The 15,223-nt window shown below is 40.8% G+C and overlaps 1 protein-coding gene across 4 annotated transcripts in view; it reads right to left on the bottom strand.

Moving 5' to 3' along the window:
• The window catches only part of COQ7 (coenzyme Q7, hydroxylase), a 34,985-nt gene extending 28,703 nt beyond the window's left edge, over nucleotides 1-6,282 (bottom strand). The window contains exon 1 of one of the 4 annotated variants that reach the window (XM_027527401.1): nucleotides 6,146-6,282. In XM_027527401.1, the coding sequence (XP_027383202.1) occupies nucleotides 6,146-6,218 (73 nt within the window). In that variant the 5' untranslated portion in view covers nucleotides 6,219-6,282. Of the gene's footprint in view, nucleotides 1-5,860; nucleotides 6,038-6,145 lie in introns of those variants that run through there. The other 3 variants (XM_027527400.1, XM_027527402.1, XM_027527403.1) reach the window with 3 other exon arrangements.
• Between the last annotated feature and the right edge of the window lie 8,941 nt (nucleotides 6,283-15,223).

Here is a 15,223-nt window from a genome sequence, read left to right as displayed (position 1 = left end):
AGATTTAATTTCTCTTATTAAAAGTAACTGTGCCAGTGAGCATCTGACTTTGAGAATTTAGCCTAGCACTTACATTTCATCTCATTCTGGTACTTCATTCAACTGAACTCTTTTTGCTTTCAAAACGTGAATTCTTCAGGATAGATTAGATTTTGTCTTTTAAAAAAATCTCCAAATAGTTAACACCTTGACTATAATCTCTGAGGCTTGTATTAGAGCATTCCCAAAGTTCTCTCCCCTAAGAGAAGAGTTTTATAACATGTTTAGATGTATAAGGTGTTAACTCATTTTGCAGATATGGAAATAAAGACTTAGACCATTTAGTTGGTAATGTGAACTCTGACTGTATTGGTATCATCTCAAGATGTGTTTCAGGGCTCTTATGTATGACTACCATCTGTTGAATAGATACCTTTCATTTAGGCTAAGGAATACCCACAAAATGTGTAGAAAGTTTCATTCTGATACATCTATAGCCTTTTTTTCCCCCCATTAAAAAAGGCTTGAGTGTTTTGGACACAAAGTGATCGGGTAGGCCTGATGAAATCTGAGATGTGCATTTGAACTTTTCAGGCTGAGGATTTTAAATGTCTCACTCTAGACAAAGAAGCAGTGGATATGGGGGTCTGAAGCATGGTGTCCCAGCTTTGAGCCATTCTTCCACAGAACCTGCTCCATCTCACTGAGCATGCCTGACTTAATTGAGTGGATTCCAAGTTCTGCCAGGTGTAAGGTACCACTAAGATCTATGTTGTCAGACAGCAGGTCACTGTGGTCCATGGCCCTTTGCTTTGTTTTGGCCATGCTGCATGCAGGATCTTAGTTCCCCTACTAGGCTTCGAACCTGCGCCCCCTGCAGTGGAAGTGCACAGTCTTAACTGCCAGGGAAGTCCCTCTATGACCATGTTTCCATGTGGAGAACAATTTGAGACATTTGACAAAATCGAGGTAACCTGTCCCAAGTTTTTCCAAGTCCAAGGCCTGGCCTCCTTGTAGAAAGATGTGGTCCAAAAGTTAAAATTAAAAATGATGAGATGGGACTTTCCCTGGCGGTCCAGTGGTTAAGAATCCGTCTGCCAATGCAGGGGACATGGGTTCGATCTCTGGTTCTGGAAAATCCCACGCACCACAGGGCAACTAAGCCTGTGCGTCACAACTACTGAGCCTGCGCTCTAGAGCCTACAAGTCACAGTACTGAAGCCCACCCGCCTACAGCTTGTGTCCACAGCACGAAAAGCCACTGCAGCGAGAAGCCCTCAAACTGCGGTAAGAGCAGCCCCCGCGCTGCGGTGAGAGGAAGCCTGTGCAAAGCAACAGAGACCCAGTACAGCCACGAATAAATAAATAATGAGATGACTCAACTTCTTAAAATAACCTTGTTCTCTCATTTTGTTACTCCAACCACAAAATGTGTTAATAAGAAAGAACTTTTAAAACAACACAATACTCCTTTCTTTTTTTTGTCCAAGCTGAGTGGCTTGTGGGATCTTAATTCCCAGACCAGGGACTGAACCATTGAACTGGGCCCTCACCAGTGAAAGTGCAAAGTTCTAACCACTGAACCATTGGGAAATTCCTCAATATTAATTTTTAAGAAATCATTTACTGAGAAATAGCAAGGGGTTAAGTGCATGAGTTCAAACACACAGCTGACTTTTGATGGGTAGAGTTATAATTCCTATTAAAAACATATTTGACTTTTCCCTAACACTGCAACACTTTTCCAGATTCAGGCACCTAATAAATGCCTTTTTTGAGGTATATATGGAGGGTGAGGTATAGTAATATTTGCCATCCCTATCTTGTTACAACATCTGCAAGGTGGCTTTAAAAAGTATTGGATGGATGCTTTTTAGATTGCAAAGATATCATTTAAATGGCCATACTATCCAAAGTAATCTACAGATTTAATGTGACCCCTATCAAATTACCCATGACATTTTTCACAGAACTAGAAAAAATAATCATGAAATTTGTATGGAACCATAAAGACTTAGAATTGCCAAAGCAAGCCTGAGAAAAAAGAATAAAGCTGGAAGAATAATCCTCCCGGATTTCAGACAATACTCCAAAGCTACAGTAATCAAAAAAATGTGGCACTGGCACAAAAAGAGACAAATGGATCAACTGAACAGAACAGAGAGCCCAGAAATAAACCCACACACCTAGCCAGTTAATCTTTGATAAAGGAGGCAAGACTATACAATGAGAAAAAAACAGTCTCTCCAGCAAGTAGTGTTGGGAAAGCTGGACAGCCACATATAAATCAAGTTAGAACATGCTCTCATAGCATACACAAAAATAACTCAAAATGTAAGTTATAAATAAATAAGACAGGACACCACAAAACTCGTAAAAGCGAAAATAGGCAAAACATTCTCTGATATAAACAGTACCAATGTTTTCTTAGATCAGTCTCCCAAGGCAATAGAAATGAAAGCAAAAACAAATAGGACCTAATCAAACTTATAAGCTTTTGCACAGCAAAGGAAAATGCAAAGACAACCTTCAGACAGAAAATATTTGCAAACAATGCAGCCAACAAGGGCTTAATTTCCAAATTATACCAACAATTCATACAACTCAAAAAAAACACACACAAAAAAAAAAAAAAAAAAAACCAAACAACCCACTAAAAAAAACAGGTAGAAGATCTAAATAGACATTTCTCCGAAGAAGATATTACAAATAGCCAATAGACACATGAAAAGACGCTCAACACTGCTAATTAGAAAAACGCAAATCAAAACTACAATGAGGTACTACCTCATACCAGTCAGTCAGAATGGCCATCATTAAAAAGTCTACAAATAACAAATGCTGGAGAGGGTGTGGAAAAAAGGGAACCCTGGTACACTGTTGGTTAAGAATGTAAACTGGTAGAGCCACTATGGAGAACAGTATGCTGGTTCCTCAAAAAACTAAAAACAGAGTTGCCATATGATCCAGTAATACCACTTCTGGGCATATACCTGGACAAAACTATAACTGGAAAAGACACACGCACCCCAATGTTCAAAGCAGACTATTCACAACAGCCAAGAGATGGAAGCATACTAAACGTCCATTGACAGATGAATGGACAAAGAAGATGTGGTCTATCTACACACACTCACACACACACAATGGAACACTGCTCACTCATAAAGAGTGAAATAATGCCATTTGCAGCAACATGCATGGATCTAGAGATTATCATACTAAATGAAGGCAGAGAAACACAAATACCAGGTGATACCACTTATGTGTGGAATCTAAAATGAGAACTAAGAAATTTACAAAAGAACTTATTTAAGAAACAGACTCACGTAGAAAACAAACTTTTGGTTACCAAAGGGGAGATGGGGTGGGGGAAGGATAAATTAGGAATCTGGAATTAACAGATACAAGCTACTCTCTATAAAATAGATAAGGGCCTTCCCTAGTGGGCCAGTGGTTAAAACTCTGCCTTCCAGTGCAGGGGTGTGGGTTTGAACTCTGGTCAGGGATTTAAGATCTCACATTCCTTCCGCCAAAAACCAAAACATAAGGCAGAAACAATATTGCAACAAATTCAATAAAGACGTAAAAAATGGTCCACACTAAAAAGAATAGATAAACAAGGTCCTACTATATAGCACAGGAAACTATATTCAATATCTAGTAATAAATCATAATGGAAAAAAAAAAAGTATGAGATGGACCATAGACAGGGCACAGAACTAGAATCAGAAAATACCTATCTTGTCTCTAACACAGACTTTTGACAATTCCGAATTGCCATTTCTTACATATAAAATTGGGAACAATGTGGTTATATTCTTTTTTGGGGAAACACAATAACAATACCTTTCTGAGTTATCATGAAGATAAAAAGATACAGGACGCAAGTAACTACAAGTGAAAAAGAATGAAGGAGCATTAAAATTCATCTTCAACAATCCTGAGTTTTGCCTGCACTGTCACACACTTTAAAACTGAGAAATAATAAAATTGAGGCCCAGTGCTAAAAGCTCTCAAGTGCATCATTTTCTATTTGTGATTTCCTAAAATGTGAAACATATACCAGTGATGACACCTACGAGATTTCAATTTGTATATGAAAAGATCTTAAGTTGCTATGATTATCTTCCATACACATATAGAAACCTATATGCAGGTCAAGAAGCAACAGTTAGAACTGGACATGGAATAACAGACTGGTTCCAAATTGGGAAAGAAGTATGTCAAGGCTGTATATTGTCACTCTGCTCATTTAACTTAAATGCAGAGTACATTATGCGAAATGCCAGGATGGATGAAGCACAAGCTGGAATCAAGATTGCCAGGAGAAATATCAATAAACTCAGATACACAGACGACACCACCCTTATGGCAGAAAGCAAAGAACTAAAGAGCCTCTTGATGAAAGTGAAAGAGAAGAGTGAAAAAGCTGGCTTAAAACTCAACATTCAGAAAACTAAGATCATGGTTTCTGGTCCCATCACTTCATGGCAAACAGATGTGGAAACAATGGAAACACTGAAAGACTTTATTTTCATGGGCTCCAAAACAACTGCAGATGGTGACTGCAGCCATGAAATTAAAAGACACTTGCTCCTTGGAAGGAAAGCTATGACCAACCTAGACAGCATATTAAAAAGCAGAGAAGTTACCCTGCCAACAAAGGTCTGTCTAGTCAAAGGTATGGTTCTTCCAGTAGTCATGTATGGATGTGAGAGTTGGACCATAAAGAAAGCTGAGCGCTGAAGAATTGATGCTTTTGAACTGTGGTGTTGGAGAAGACTTTTGAGAGTCCCTTGGACTGCAAGGAGATCCAACCAGTCCATCCTAAAGGAAATCAGTAGTGAATATTCATTGGAAGGACAGATGCTGAAGCTGAAACTCCACAATACTTTGGCCACATGATGTGAAGAACTGATTCACTGGAAAGGACCCTGACGCTGGGAAAGACTGAAGGCAGAAGGGGACGACAGAGGATGAGATGATTGGATAACATCACTGACTCAATGGACATGAGTCTAAGCAATCTCCCGGAGTTGGTGATGGACAGGGGAAGCCTGGTGTGCTGCAGTCCATGGGGTCGCAAAGAGTCGCACACACGACTGAGCAACTTAACTGACTCTCTTCCAACTCTTTTGATTTTATCAAGGAGACTGTCTCAGTTTACAGCTGACATATCTTAAAATCTTCCTAACACTTGTTAATTTTCCTTTCTTTCGAGAAAAAAGATGGGCTTGAGTTCAAACCTTGGTAGACAACAGTATCTAATACAATAACTTGTTTTCAGCGTACTTTTATGATTTTTTTCTTGGGACAAGAAATACAGGTTTTCCGTTTACCTAGGGATCTAGTTTCCAGTGTTCTGATTTTAAAAAGGAATATGGTCTAGGGAAATTAAAAAAAAAAAAAAAAAAACACTCTAGTAGTATCAGTGGTAAAATATCAATGGTACAGTTATTAAGCAAAAATCCTGAAGGTGGTACACGCATGGTTTAACTTTGAGAAAATGACCTCACAATTTTCTGAGGCAGCTCAGATAAATGAGGAAAAGACGAGTCAGAATCTAAGCCCAAGTCTCCCTACTCCAATTCGATGCTCCTTCCAACATTCCGGTGCTTCTCTAACTTGCAAATGCACACGAGTCATTCCAAGGTCTTGTTAAGATCCGGTAGGTTAGAGGAGCGATCTGAGAATCTGCGTTTCTAACCGGCTCCGGAGTGGGGCGGGCGTACGGGAGGAAACCCACTCTGCCGGTCGTAGGGCCACCTACAAGGTCATAAGCGAAAGCTACGAGGACTACCCCCCCCCCCCACCCCCGCCCTAGGAAACTAAACTTTCAAGGTTGCCAACTCTCCTCAATTCGGAACGCCTACCACACCTGCAGTGACGTCACAGAACAGGCGCGAAATTGCGTCATCCCCCAAACGCACGGACGCCGAATGGGCTCGCCAGAAAACTGAGGAAAACCCACCCCCTTTCCGTCCGGCGGGCTCCGCGGCCGACTGCAGGCCTCGCGCCGCTTTTCCAGCCGCGCAGTCGCCCTCCGTCGCAGCCCTGTGACGTATGAACGTCTGCCCCCCGTGACCTCTACGACCTAAGCCTAAGGCGAAAATTCCTGGGCTCCTCAGCCCCGCGCGCAGTCGCGCTCAGGCTTCCCCTTTACCTGAGAGGGGCTGCAGGGCGCCTGTGCGCAGCCGCCACAGGCAGCAAGCCGCCAACGCCCGGGCACAACTCATTGCCGCGGAAGCAGCACTACTTCTCCTTAAACGGAGGGGGTCAACGGTACCCTTGGCGTAGACTGATGACGCACGGCCTACGGAAGGCAGATGCGGTTGGCTCTCGCACCGGTGGAAACGCCCCTAATCCCCCGCTTCCACTCGATTGGTTGGAAATGTCAAATGAAAAGACTCTAGTGGATGCGGTCGCTATCAATCACTACGTAAAGAGTTGCCATAGAGACGAGAATGCTAACGTGCTCTTTCAAAAATCCAAACAGGTAAAATATTACTCACCTCAATTCCTGAGGAAAAGGACAATGAGGGAATTGTTTACCGGCATAGCCATTGTATTTTGTGCTTTGCCAGTACAGGAAATTTCTATCTGTAGGCTCTTTAAAATAGTAGAAATTACAGTCTGAAATTCAATTCACCACGTGAAAAGTGTTGACTCTAGTTATTGGGATTGACAAACTAAATTTCTTCCTACTCCTTTTCTTTATTTTTAGATTTTCTACAAAGAACATTTATTATTGCTATCCTTATTTGTCCTTTACTGTTAGTGAGAGAGTGTGTTAGTCCCTCAGTTGTGCGGGACACTTTGTGACCCCCATGGGCTGTAGTGTGCCAGGCTCCTCTGTCCATAGAATTCTCCAGGCAAGAATATTGGAGTAGGTAGCGATTCACTTCTCCAGGGGATCTTCCCCAGCCAGGGATCCAATGTGGGTCTCCTTGAGGGGAAGGTTGGGATGAGTAGATTTAGCAACATATTCCATACTTTTGAGTCTGTATCCAGTCTGTCAGGGCAGACTCATTAATTGTAACAAATCGCTGTTCAGGAGGCTGTGTATGTGTGGAGGCATGTTTAATAATGGTAACTTCAGAGTTGAAATTGTGAGAAGGTGACTTTCATTTTTTACTTTACATTCTTGGATTATATATCTTTTATCCATCACTTTTATCCATATTTAAGATAGACTGCTATTGTAAAATAATGTTGCTAGTTGTTTTAAAATTTAACGCACTTTTTTGCTGAAAGTTTTACTTTCAGGTTGGAAGGACTCATTAACACAAGAAACCACATGGTATTACATACATAAACAATTTCAAATTTTTATGAAAGATTATTTGACAATTTCAACATACAGTAATTAAAAGAAGAGAAATAGAAACAATAGAGAGAATTAACAACACATACACCACCAAATTGGTGGTGTCTACATCTAGACTACATCTAGTCTACATTTAGACTTGAACAGGCTGGAAGTCCCTTGTTAACAGCAATCTGGAGTCTCTACTGGGAAAGGGTCCTGGGCTGTGTATCCACCCCAAGGGTGAGACTTCATATTGCAGTTTCAGGGGCTCTTGTTTATAATCCTAGACTGCAGACTGGTATCATTAACAGTTTGCATGAAGAAATGCAGCTCTGTTTTCACTTTCACCTTTTTACAATGCTGTTTGTTTCACTTTGTGAGCCATAGGATTTCGTTGACCCTGCGGGGTTAGCCAGATCTCCAGGGGCTCAAGAATTCTAAGACCCACTCCTTTTCTTATCTAAAGTGCTGCCTGACTTGCTGTGCTTACACACACAGAGTCTGGGTGGTGTCAAGGCTCGTCCAAAGCAGATCAGAGGCCTGCTCTCCTGCTTCTGAAGCCTGAACAAGACTTCCTTCATTTTACTTTCCCTAAAAGCTGGGCTCAGGATTGTTTAGGCTGAAATGCATAGGAATAAGGCAAGATAACACAAGTAGGCTTCTTCATTCTATAAGTCACATAACAATTCCAGATAGTCAATAGAAATAAAGTGATCAAAGAAACAAGTAATGGGTTAAGCAATGCAGGAAATACTTTTTGAGCAGTAGGGGACTTAGTAAAGAAGAAGTTCCACCATGAATGAGAAGTATATTTTGGTACATCAACTCCTACATCCATTAACTTATTGGTAGCAATAGTAGTAACAACAGAATGTTCTATCAAGGTCTGATTACCTGTATCTATGAAATTTTGTAACTCTTTCAGTTCAGTTCAGTGACTCAGTAGTGTCCAACTCTTTGTGATCCCATGAACTGCAGCACGCCAGGCCTCCCTGTCCATCACCAGTTCCTGGAGTTTACTCAAACTTATGTCCATTGAGTCGGTGATGCCATCCAACCATCTCATCCTGTCGTCCCTTTCTCCTCCCACCTTCAATCTTTCCCAGCATCAGGGTCTTTTCAAAGGAGTCAGGTCTTTGCATCAGGTGGCCAAAGTATTGGAGTTTCAGCTTTAGTATCAGTCCTTCCAATGAATATTCAGGACTGATTTCCTTTAGGATTGACTGGTTGGATCTCCTTGCAGTCCAGGCGACTCTTAAGAGTCTTCTCCAACACCACAGTTCAAAAAGTGTCAATTCTTTGGCGCTCAGCTTTCTTCACAGTCCAACTCTCACATCCATACATGACTACTGGAAAAACCATAGCTTTGACTAGATGGACCTTTGTTGGCAAAGTAATGTCTCTGCTTTTTAATATGCTGTCTAGGTTGATCATAACTTTTCTTCCAAGGAGCAAGCATCTTTTAATTTCATGGCTGAAACCCCATGGACTATATATATATATATATATATATATATATATATACAGTGCATGGAATTCTCCAGGCCAGAATATTGGAGTGGGTAGCTTTCCCCTTCTCCAGGAGATCTTCCCAACCCAGGGATCGAACCCAGGTCTCCCGCATTGCAGGTGGATCCTTTACCAGCTGAGCCACAAGGGAAGCCCGTGTAACTCTTTGGTTCCTTGCAAAATCTTTCATAAGGGTTCTAAGGGAAAGCTAATATTGGGAACAGAAAGAATATGGAATAACATTCGAGTCCACAATACCTGAGTTCTCATGGGGAAAGTAATAGGTGGTCCCCTTCCAATATAAATGATTAACATGTGTTAGGCATCTGGAAAAAGGGGTTCCTAACTGATACATGGAAATTGTTTCTACATAATGGGTTACACTACATACAAATTGAGGGCAATCTGAAAAACATACTTCAGGATTTAGGGAAGATAGTCCATTCACAATAGTTAATAGAGTTCTCCAATAAGCAGGATTCCCAAATGCCAGATGTTGGTCCACATAGCAGTCCTTTGGTAGCCTTTCCACAGTTGTATCAGTAAGTGGGTATGATTATTCAAGTCCAAATAATTTCCAGTAAAATGTGGTAATCAATACTCTTCCCCAAATACAATGGGTAACACATGAAGCTGGTATAATCTAGCAGACAGATAAATTTTATCCATAGAAAGTCAAAGTTAAGAAAGGCCAGAACTTGTTTGCAGGGCAGGTGAAATTATCTTGAGTTCAGATCTGTTTCACATTTCTCTAGCTGAAAGTTCTCTGATGATTTCCAATGGCCAGGGGTTGAGGCATGGATGACAATCCACATTATGGTCAAACTTCCAAGAAAAATCTATTCGCAAGAATGACAGTGAGTTAATGGCACGTATTTCCATTTTTCCTGTCTGGTGATCATTACTAATATGGTATTATCCTTCCCCTGCACAGTGACATCAGTAGGTATGGGAGGACCGTTAGCCTCCTTCACCCAGACTTTAGCTCCAATTGCATGTATTTCATTTGTGGATCCAAACCCTCCATCACCTCTATCTGTTAATTAGGTGGGAGGTTCTCCTTTTTGTACTTTGTCAGTTACACACGGATGAATCAGCAATTTGGCAATTCAGTCGTTTATTAATAAATAATTATCTTTTCCTTGATTTTGTAGAATTACTTGATTTCTCCTTGGTAGTCTGGGTCTATAACTTCCCCACAAACACAGATCCCTTTTAATGCTAAACTGGAGTATTCTTTGATTAATCCAAAGTGTCCAGAAGGCATTTTAATTCCAATACCAGTTGAAACAGTACATATCGATCTTTTAGTAAGTCTGTGTTCAGATATAGAGCACAAATTCAGTCCAGCAGCCTCAGGAGGAGCTCCGAAAGGAGCTAGTGCCCCTGGGCTAATTTCCCAATACTCAGTTGTTTAAAGATGGAAGTTGATGTTATGAATTTGTAAATTTGGCATAGTCATTCTCATCAAAGAAATTTCTGATTCTCCTGTAGGTCTGTTATTTGAAATATTCAGGACAGTATTAAAGAATAGTTCTCCAGTTTTTAAGAGTCCTTTCCAAATTATTAATTGCTGTTTAAGCAGACCATTCATTCTCTCAAACAGCAGCTTGAGATAAGGAATATGAAAGGTCCATTGTACATTATGTTCTGGGGTAAACTCTTGTATTAACTTAGCTTTAAAATGTGACCCATTGTCACTCGGACTTTGAAGTGGAACATCATATTAGTTATCTTCAATGTTTTAATAGTATTAGTCTGATCAGATCTGGCTTTCCTGAAGAGAATGGGCACTAAGTATCCAGAATACGTGTCCATAGCAGTACTCACATATTGGCATCCTTTGTTTCAAATGAATGGATGAATATAATCAATTTGCCATATTTTCCTAGGCAGCTTGCCACATGCCAATTGTCCTTTGACTAGCTGTGGCAAGATTCTGGGCTTCCCTGATAGCTCAGTTGGTAAAGAATCCACCTGCAATGCAGGAGACCCTGGTTTGATTTCTGGGTTGGGAAGATTCCCCTGGAGAAGTGAAAGGCTACCCACTCCAGTATTCTGGCCTGGAGAATTACATGGACTGTATAGTCCATGGGGTCGCAAAGCGTCAGACAGGGCAAGCTTCTGTGCTTAATATGTTGACAAGCTGGACACTAAAACAACAGTTTTAATGACATCCATAGTTAAGGAAATAGCTCAGTCCTGGGCCCACCTGTACTTTGCTTTTCCTCCCAGGTGGCTACATTTTTTGTGTACCCACAAAGTCAAACCTTTTATGTCGCAGGAGTCTGGATCGACTTCTGCTTGGATTTGTGTTTGTTCCTTTGTAATAGGTGGCACAGTGATAAAGAACCCACCTGCCAATGCAGGAGTCATGAGAGACATGGGTCTGATCCCTGGGTCGGGAAGATACCTTGGAGTAGAAAATGGCAAGTCACTCCAGTATTCTTGCCTGGAGAATTCTATAGCAGAGGAGCCTGGTGGGCTAGTCCATGGGGTCACAAAGAGTTGGGCATGACTGAGTGACTAACACACACACACATACTGCATATAATTCAGCAAATTGATTACTCTTATTATAATTTTTCCAGCCTCTGGAAATTTCCTATTCCAGAAAGTCAAGGTTAGTGTTTTGTTGTTTTTTCCATAAACTCCAATTACCATACAGTTCACTGATAGATACATGTAATTTTATGATCCCTGGTTGTAGCTAATGGGGTATCTAATCTCTATCCAAATATAGATCACTGAAATAAGCTTTAGAATAATTCAGTTAACTTTTTAGCAATAAACATAATAGCAAGAAACTATCTGGGAAGTTCAGTTCAGTTCAGTCGCTCAGTTGTGTCCAACTCTTTGCAACCCCATGGACTGCAGCATGCCAGGCCTCCCTGTCCATCACCAATTCCCGGAGTTTACTCAAACTCATGTCTGCTGAGTCAGTGATGCCATCCATCATCTCATCCTCTGTCATCCCCTTCTCCCACCCTCAATCTTTCCCAGCATCAGGGTCTTTTCAAAGGAGTCAGCTCTTTGCATCAGGTGGCCAAAGTATTGGAGTTTCAACTTCAGTATCAGTCCTTCCAATGAATATTCAGGACTGATTTCCTTTAGGGTGGACTGGTTGGATCTCCTTGCAGTCCAAGGGACTCTCAAGAGTCTTTTCCAACATCACAGTTCAAAAGCATCAATTCTTTGGCGCTCAGCTTTCTTCACAGTCCATCCATACATGACTACTGGAAAAACCATAGCCTTGACTAGACAGACCTTTATTGGCAAAGTAACATCTCTGCTTTTTAATATGCTGTCTAGGTTGGTCATAACTTTCCTTCCAAGGAGTAAGCGTCTTTTAATTTCATGGCTGCATTCACCATCTGCAGTGATTTTGGAGCCTCCTAAAATAATATCTGCCACTGTTTCCACTGTCACCCCATCTATTTGCCATGAAGTGATGGGACCTGATGCCATGTTCTTTGTTTTCTGAATGTTGAGCTTTAAGCCAACTTTTTCACTCTCCTCTTTCACTTTCATCAAGAGGCTCTTTGTTTCTTCTTCACTTTCTGCCATAAGGGTGGTGTCATCTGCATATCTGAGGTTATTGAAATTTCTCTTGGCAATCTTGATTCCAGCTTGTGCTTCATCCAGCCCAGCGTTTCTCATGATGTACTCTGTCTATAAGTTAGTCTTGGTCAACGTCTCAATTAACAAAACCAGAATTTAATATCAGTGAAACATAAAATTTGTCTGTATGTGTTTGTGTGTGTAAGGGTATTAACCCTGCAGCCAAGGGAGACTTTATCCCATCAAATAAAAAGTGAGGTTTGTAAGGGGACTGGGAAAAGCCAAGTGGCCATCTTGGATTTCCTATAGCCTACACTGTTTGATTTATAGCTATTTTAAATAGCTATTTTACATTCTTTGATTGAGAAGTAGACTGTGCCTTGTCCTAAGGACATCAGGATAGCAAAGGTCTGACAATGAGGGGTTAATTTTTTGTAGAAGCAGAATGAGTTTTATTTATGTGTGCCACAATCTTCACAGATGACTGTGAAATAATATTTATTTACTTTCAGTTCAGTTCAGTCGCTCAGTCATGTCCGACTCTTTGCGACCCCATGAATCGCAGCACGCCAGGCCTCCCTGGCCACCACCAACTCCCAGAGTTCACTCAAACTCATGTCCATTGAGTCAGTGATGGTATCCAGCCATCTCATCCTTTGTCATCCCCTTTTTCTCCTGCCCCCAATCCCTCCCAGCATCAGAGTCTTTTCCAATAAGTCAACTCTTCACATGAGGTGGCCAAAGTATTGGAGTTTCAGCTTCAGCATCAGTCCTTCCGAAGAACACCCAGGACTGATCTCCTTTAGAATGGACTGGTTGGATCTCCTTGCAGTCCAAGGGACTCTCAAGAGTCTTCTCCAACACCACAGTTCAAAAGCATCAATTCTTTGGCGCTCAGCTTTCTTCATGCTCCAACTCTCACATCCATATGCATGACTACTGGAAAAACCATAGCCTTGACTAGATGGACCTTTGTTGGCAAAGTAATGTCTCTGCTTTTTAACATGCTGTCTAGGTTGGTCATAACTTTTCTTCCAAGGAGTAAGCGTCTTTTAATTTCATGGCTGCAATCATCATCTGCAGTGATTTTGGAGCCCCCAAAAATAAAGTCTGACACTGTTTCCGCTGTTTCCCCATCTATTTCCCATGAAGTGTTGGGACCAGATGCCATGATCTTAGTTTTTTGAATGTTGAGCTTTAAGCCAACTTTTTCACTCTCCTCTTTCACTTTCATCAAGAGGCTTTTTTTTTTTTAGTTCCTCTTCACTTTCTGCCATAAGGGTGGTGTCATCTGCATATCTGAGGTTATTGATATTTCTCCCAGCAATCTTGATTCCAGCTTGTGCTTCTTCCAGCCCAGCGTTTCTCATGATGTACTCTGCATATAAGTTAAATAAGCAGGGTGACAATATACAGCCTTGACATACTTCTTTTCCTATTTGGAACCAGTCTGTTGTTCCATGTCCAGTTCTAACTGTTGTTCCATGTCCAGTTCTAACTGTTGCTTCCTGACCTGCATATAGGTTTCTCAAGAGGCAGGTCAGGTGGTCTGGTATTCCCATCTCTTTCAGAATTTTCCACAGTTTATTATTATTCCCTAATTCAATCCTCAAAAATAAAAGTGAATTCAGTTATTTTTTCATTTTAAAAATGAGGGTACTAAAAAAAAATGAGGGTACTTTATCCCAGAAAGGTAAGGAAACCTGTAAAAACTTATGCAACTAAGCAAGTTAGAAAGCCACTCTATAGTCCCAAGCACATCCCATGTTTTGGAAAGAAAATATACCAAATGAAATTTACTAATAAAGTAACACCCTATATAAAGAAGACACATTAAAAAGTTCTATCTTCCTAGAGATCAGACCTTGCTGTGCCATCCCTTTAATTCCTTTCTTCTGCTCTGCTCTTATTAGTCTCTCAGTCGTATCCAACTCTTGCAACCCCATGAACTGTATGTAGCCCGCCAGGCTCCTGACTATGGGGATTCTCTAGGCAAGACTACTGGAGTGGGTTGCCATGCCCTTCTCCAGGGGATCTTCCCAACCCAGATATCAAACCCAGGTCTCCCGCATTGCAGGCAGATTCTTTACTGACTGAGCCTCCAGGAAAGCCCTCTCCAATACTTACTCAAGTGAGTATCTGCAATCAGACATGTAGCTGCAGAAATTTACTTTGCTAACAGAGTTAATACAAATTAAAGACCTGTGTAACTGGATTCTTCTCTATGAGAATATTTTGTGATTGCAAGGAAGTGCAAGGCTGTCTTGATAAAGAACAAGAACCTGAAGCTGGGGTGGGGGGTTGGAAGGGAGGTTTTAAGGTCGGGGGATATATATACACTTATGGTTGATTCACGTTGTTTAACGGCAGAAACCGACACAGCAGTGTAAAGAAACTATCCTCCAATTAAAAATTAAAAAAAGAAAAAAAGAATGTTGAACTCTTAATAAATGCATTATATGTTAAAAAAAAAAAAAAAAAAAAAAGAACCTGAAGCCAAATGGGGTAGAACAAAGAAAAGAGAAATGTTTGCATGGACTTTCAAAATTCCAATTCCCAGTGTTTATAATGAGGTGTGTGGGGTCAGGGAGGGGGTAGTGACTGAAAACTAAGTATCCAGCACTTGTAAATGATTATGAAAGTATACAATGACATATGGAAGAATGCCATGTTCTTCAAGATATTATTAAGGAGGAAAAAAGGAGAAGCTCAGAAATAAATAAATATCATGCATACAACTACAGATACATATTTGCTTGAATATATATTATATAATTTTCTGGGAGAATAAAATTCCTCTGGGAGGTGGGATAGGGAATGCTTGAAATAACTATGTCTTTTAAGTTTAAAACACACACACAC

The sequence above is a fragment of the Bos indicus x Bos taurus genome, chromosome 25 (genome assembly GCF_003369695.1).
Source record: "Bos indicus x Bos taurus breed Angus x Brahman F1 hybrid chromosome 25, Bos_hybrid_MaternalHap_v2.0, whole genome shotgun sequence".
Lineage (NCBI taxonomy): Eukaryota > Metazoa > Chordata > Mammalia > Artiodactyla > Bovidae > Bos > Bos indicus x Bos taurus.
This window is presented reverse-complemented; position numbering and strand designations above follow the sequence as displayed.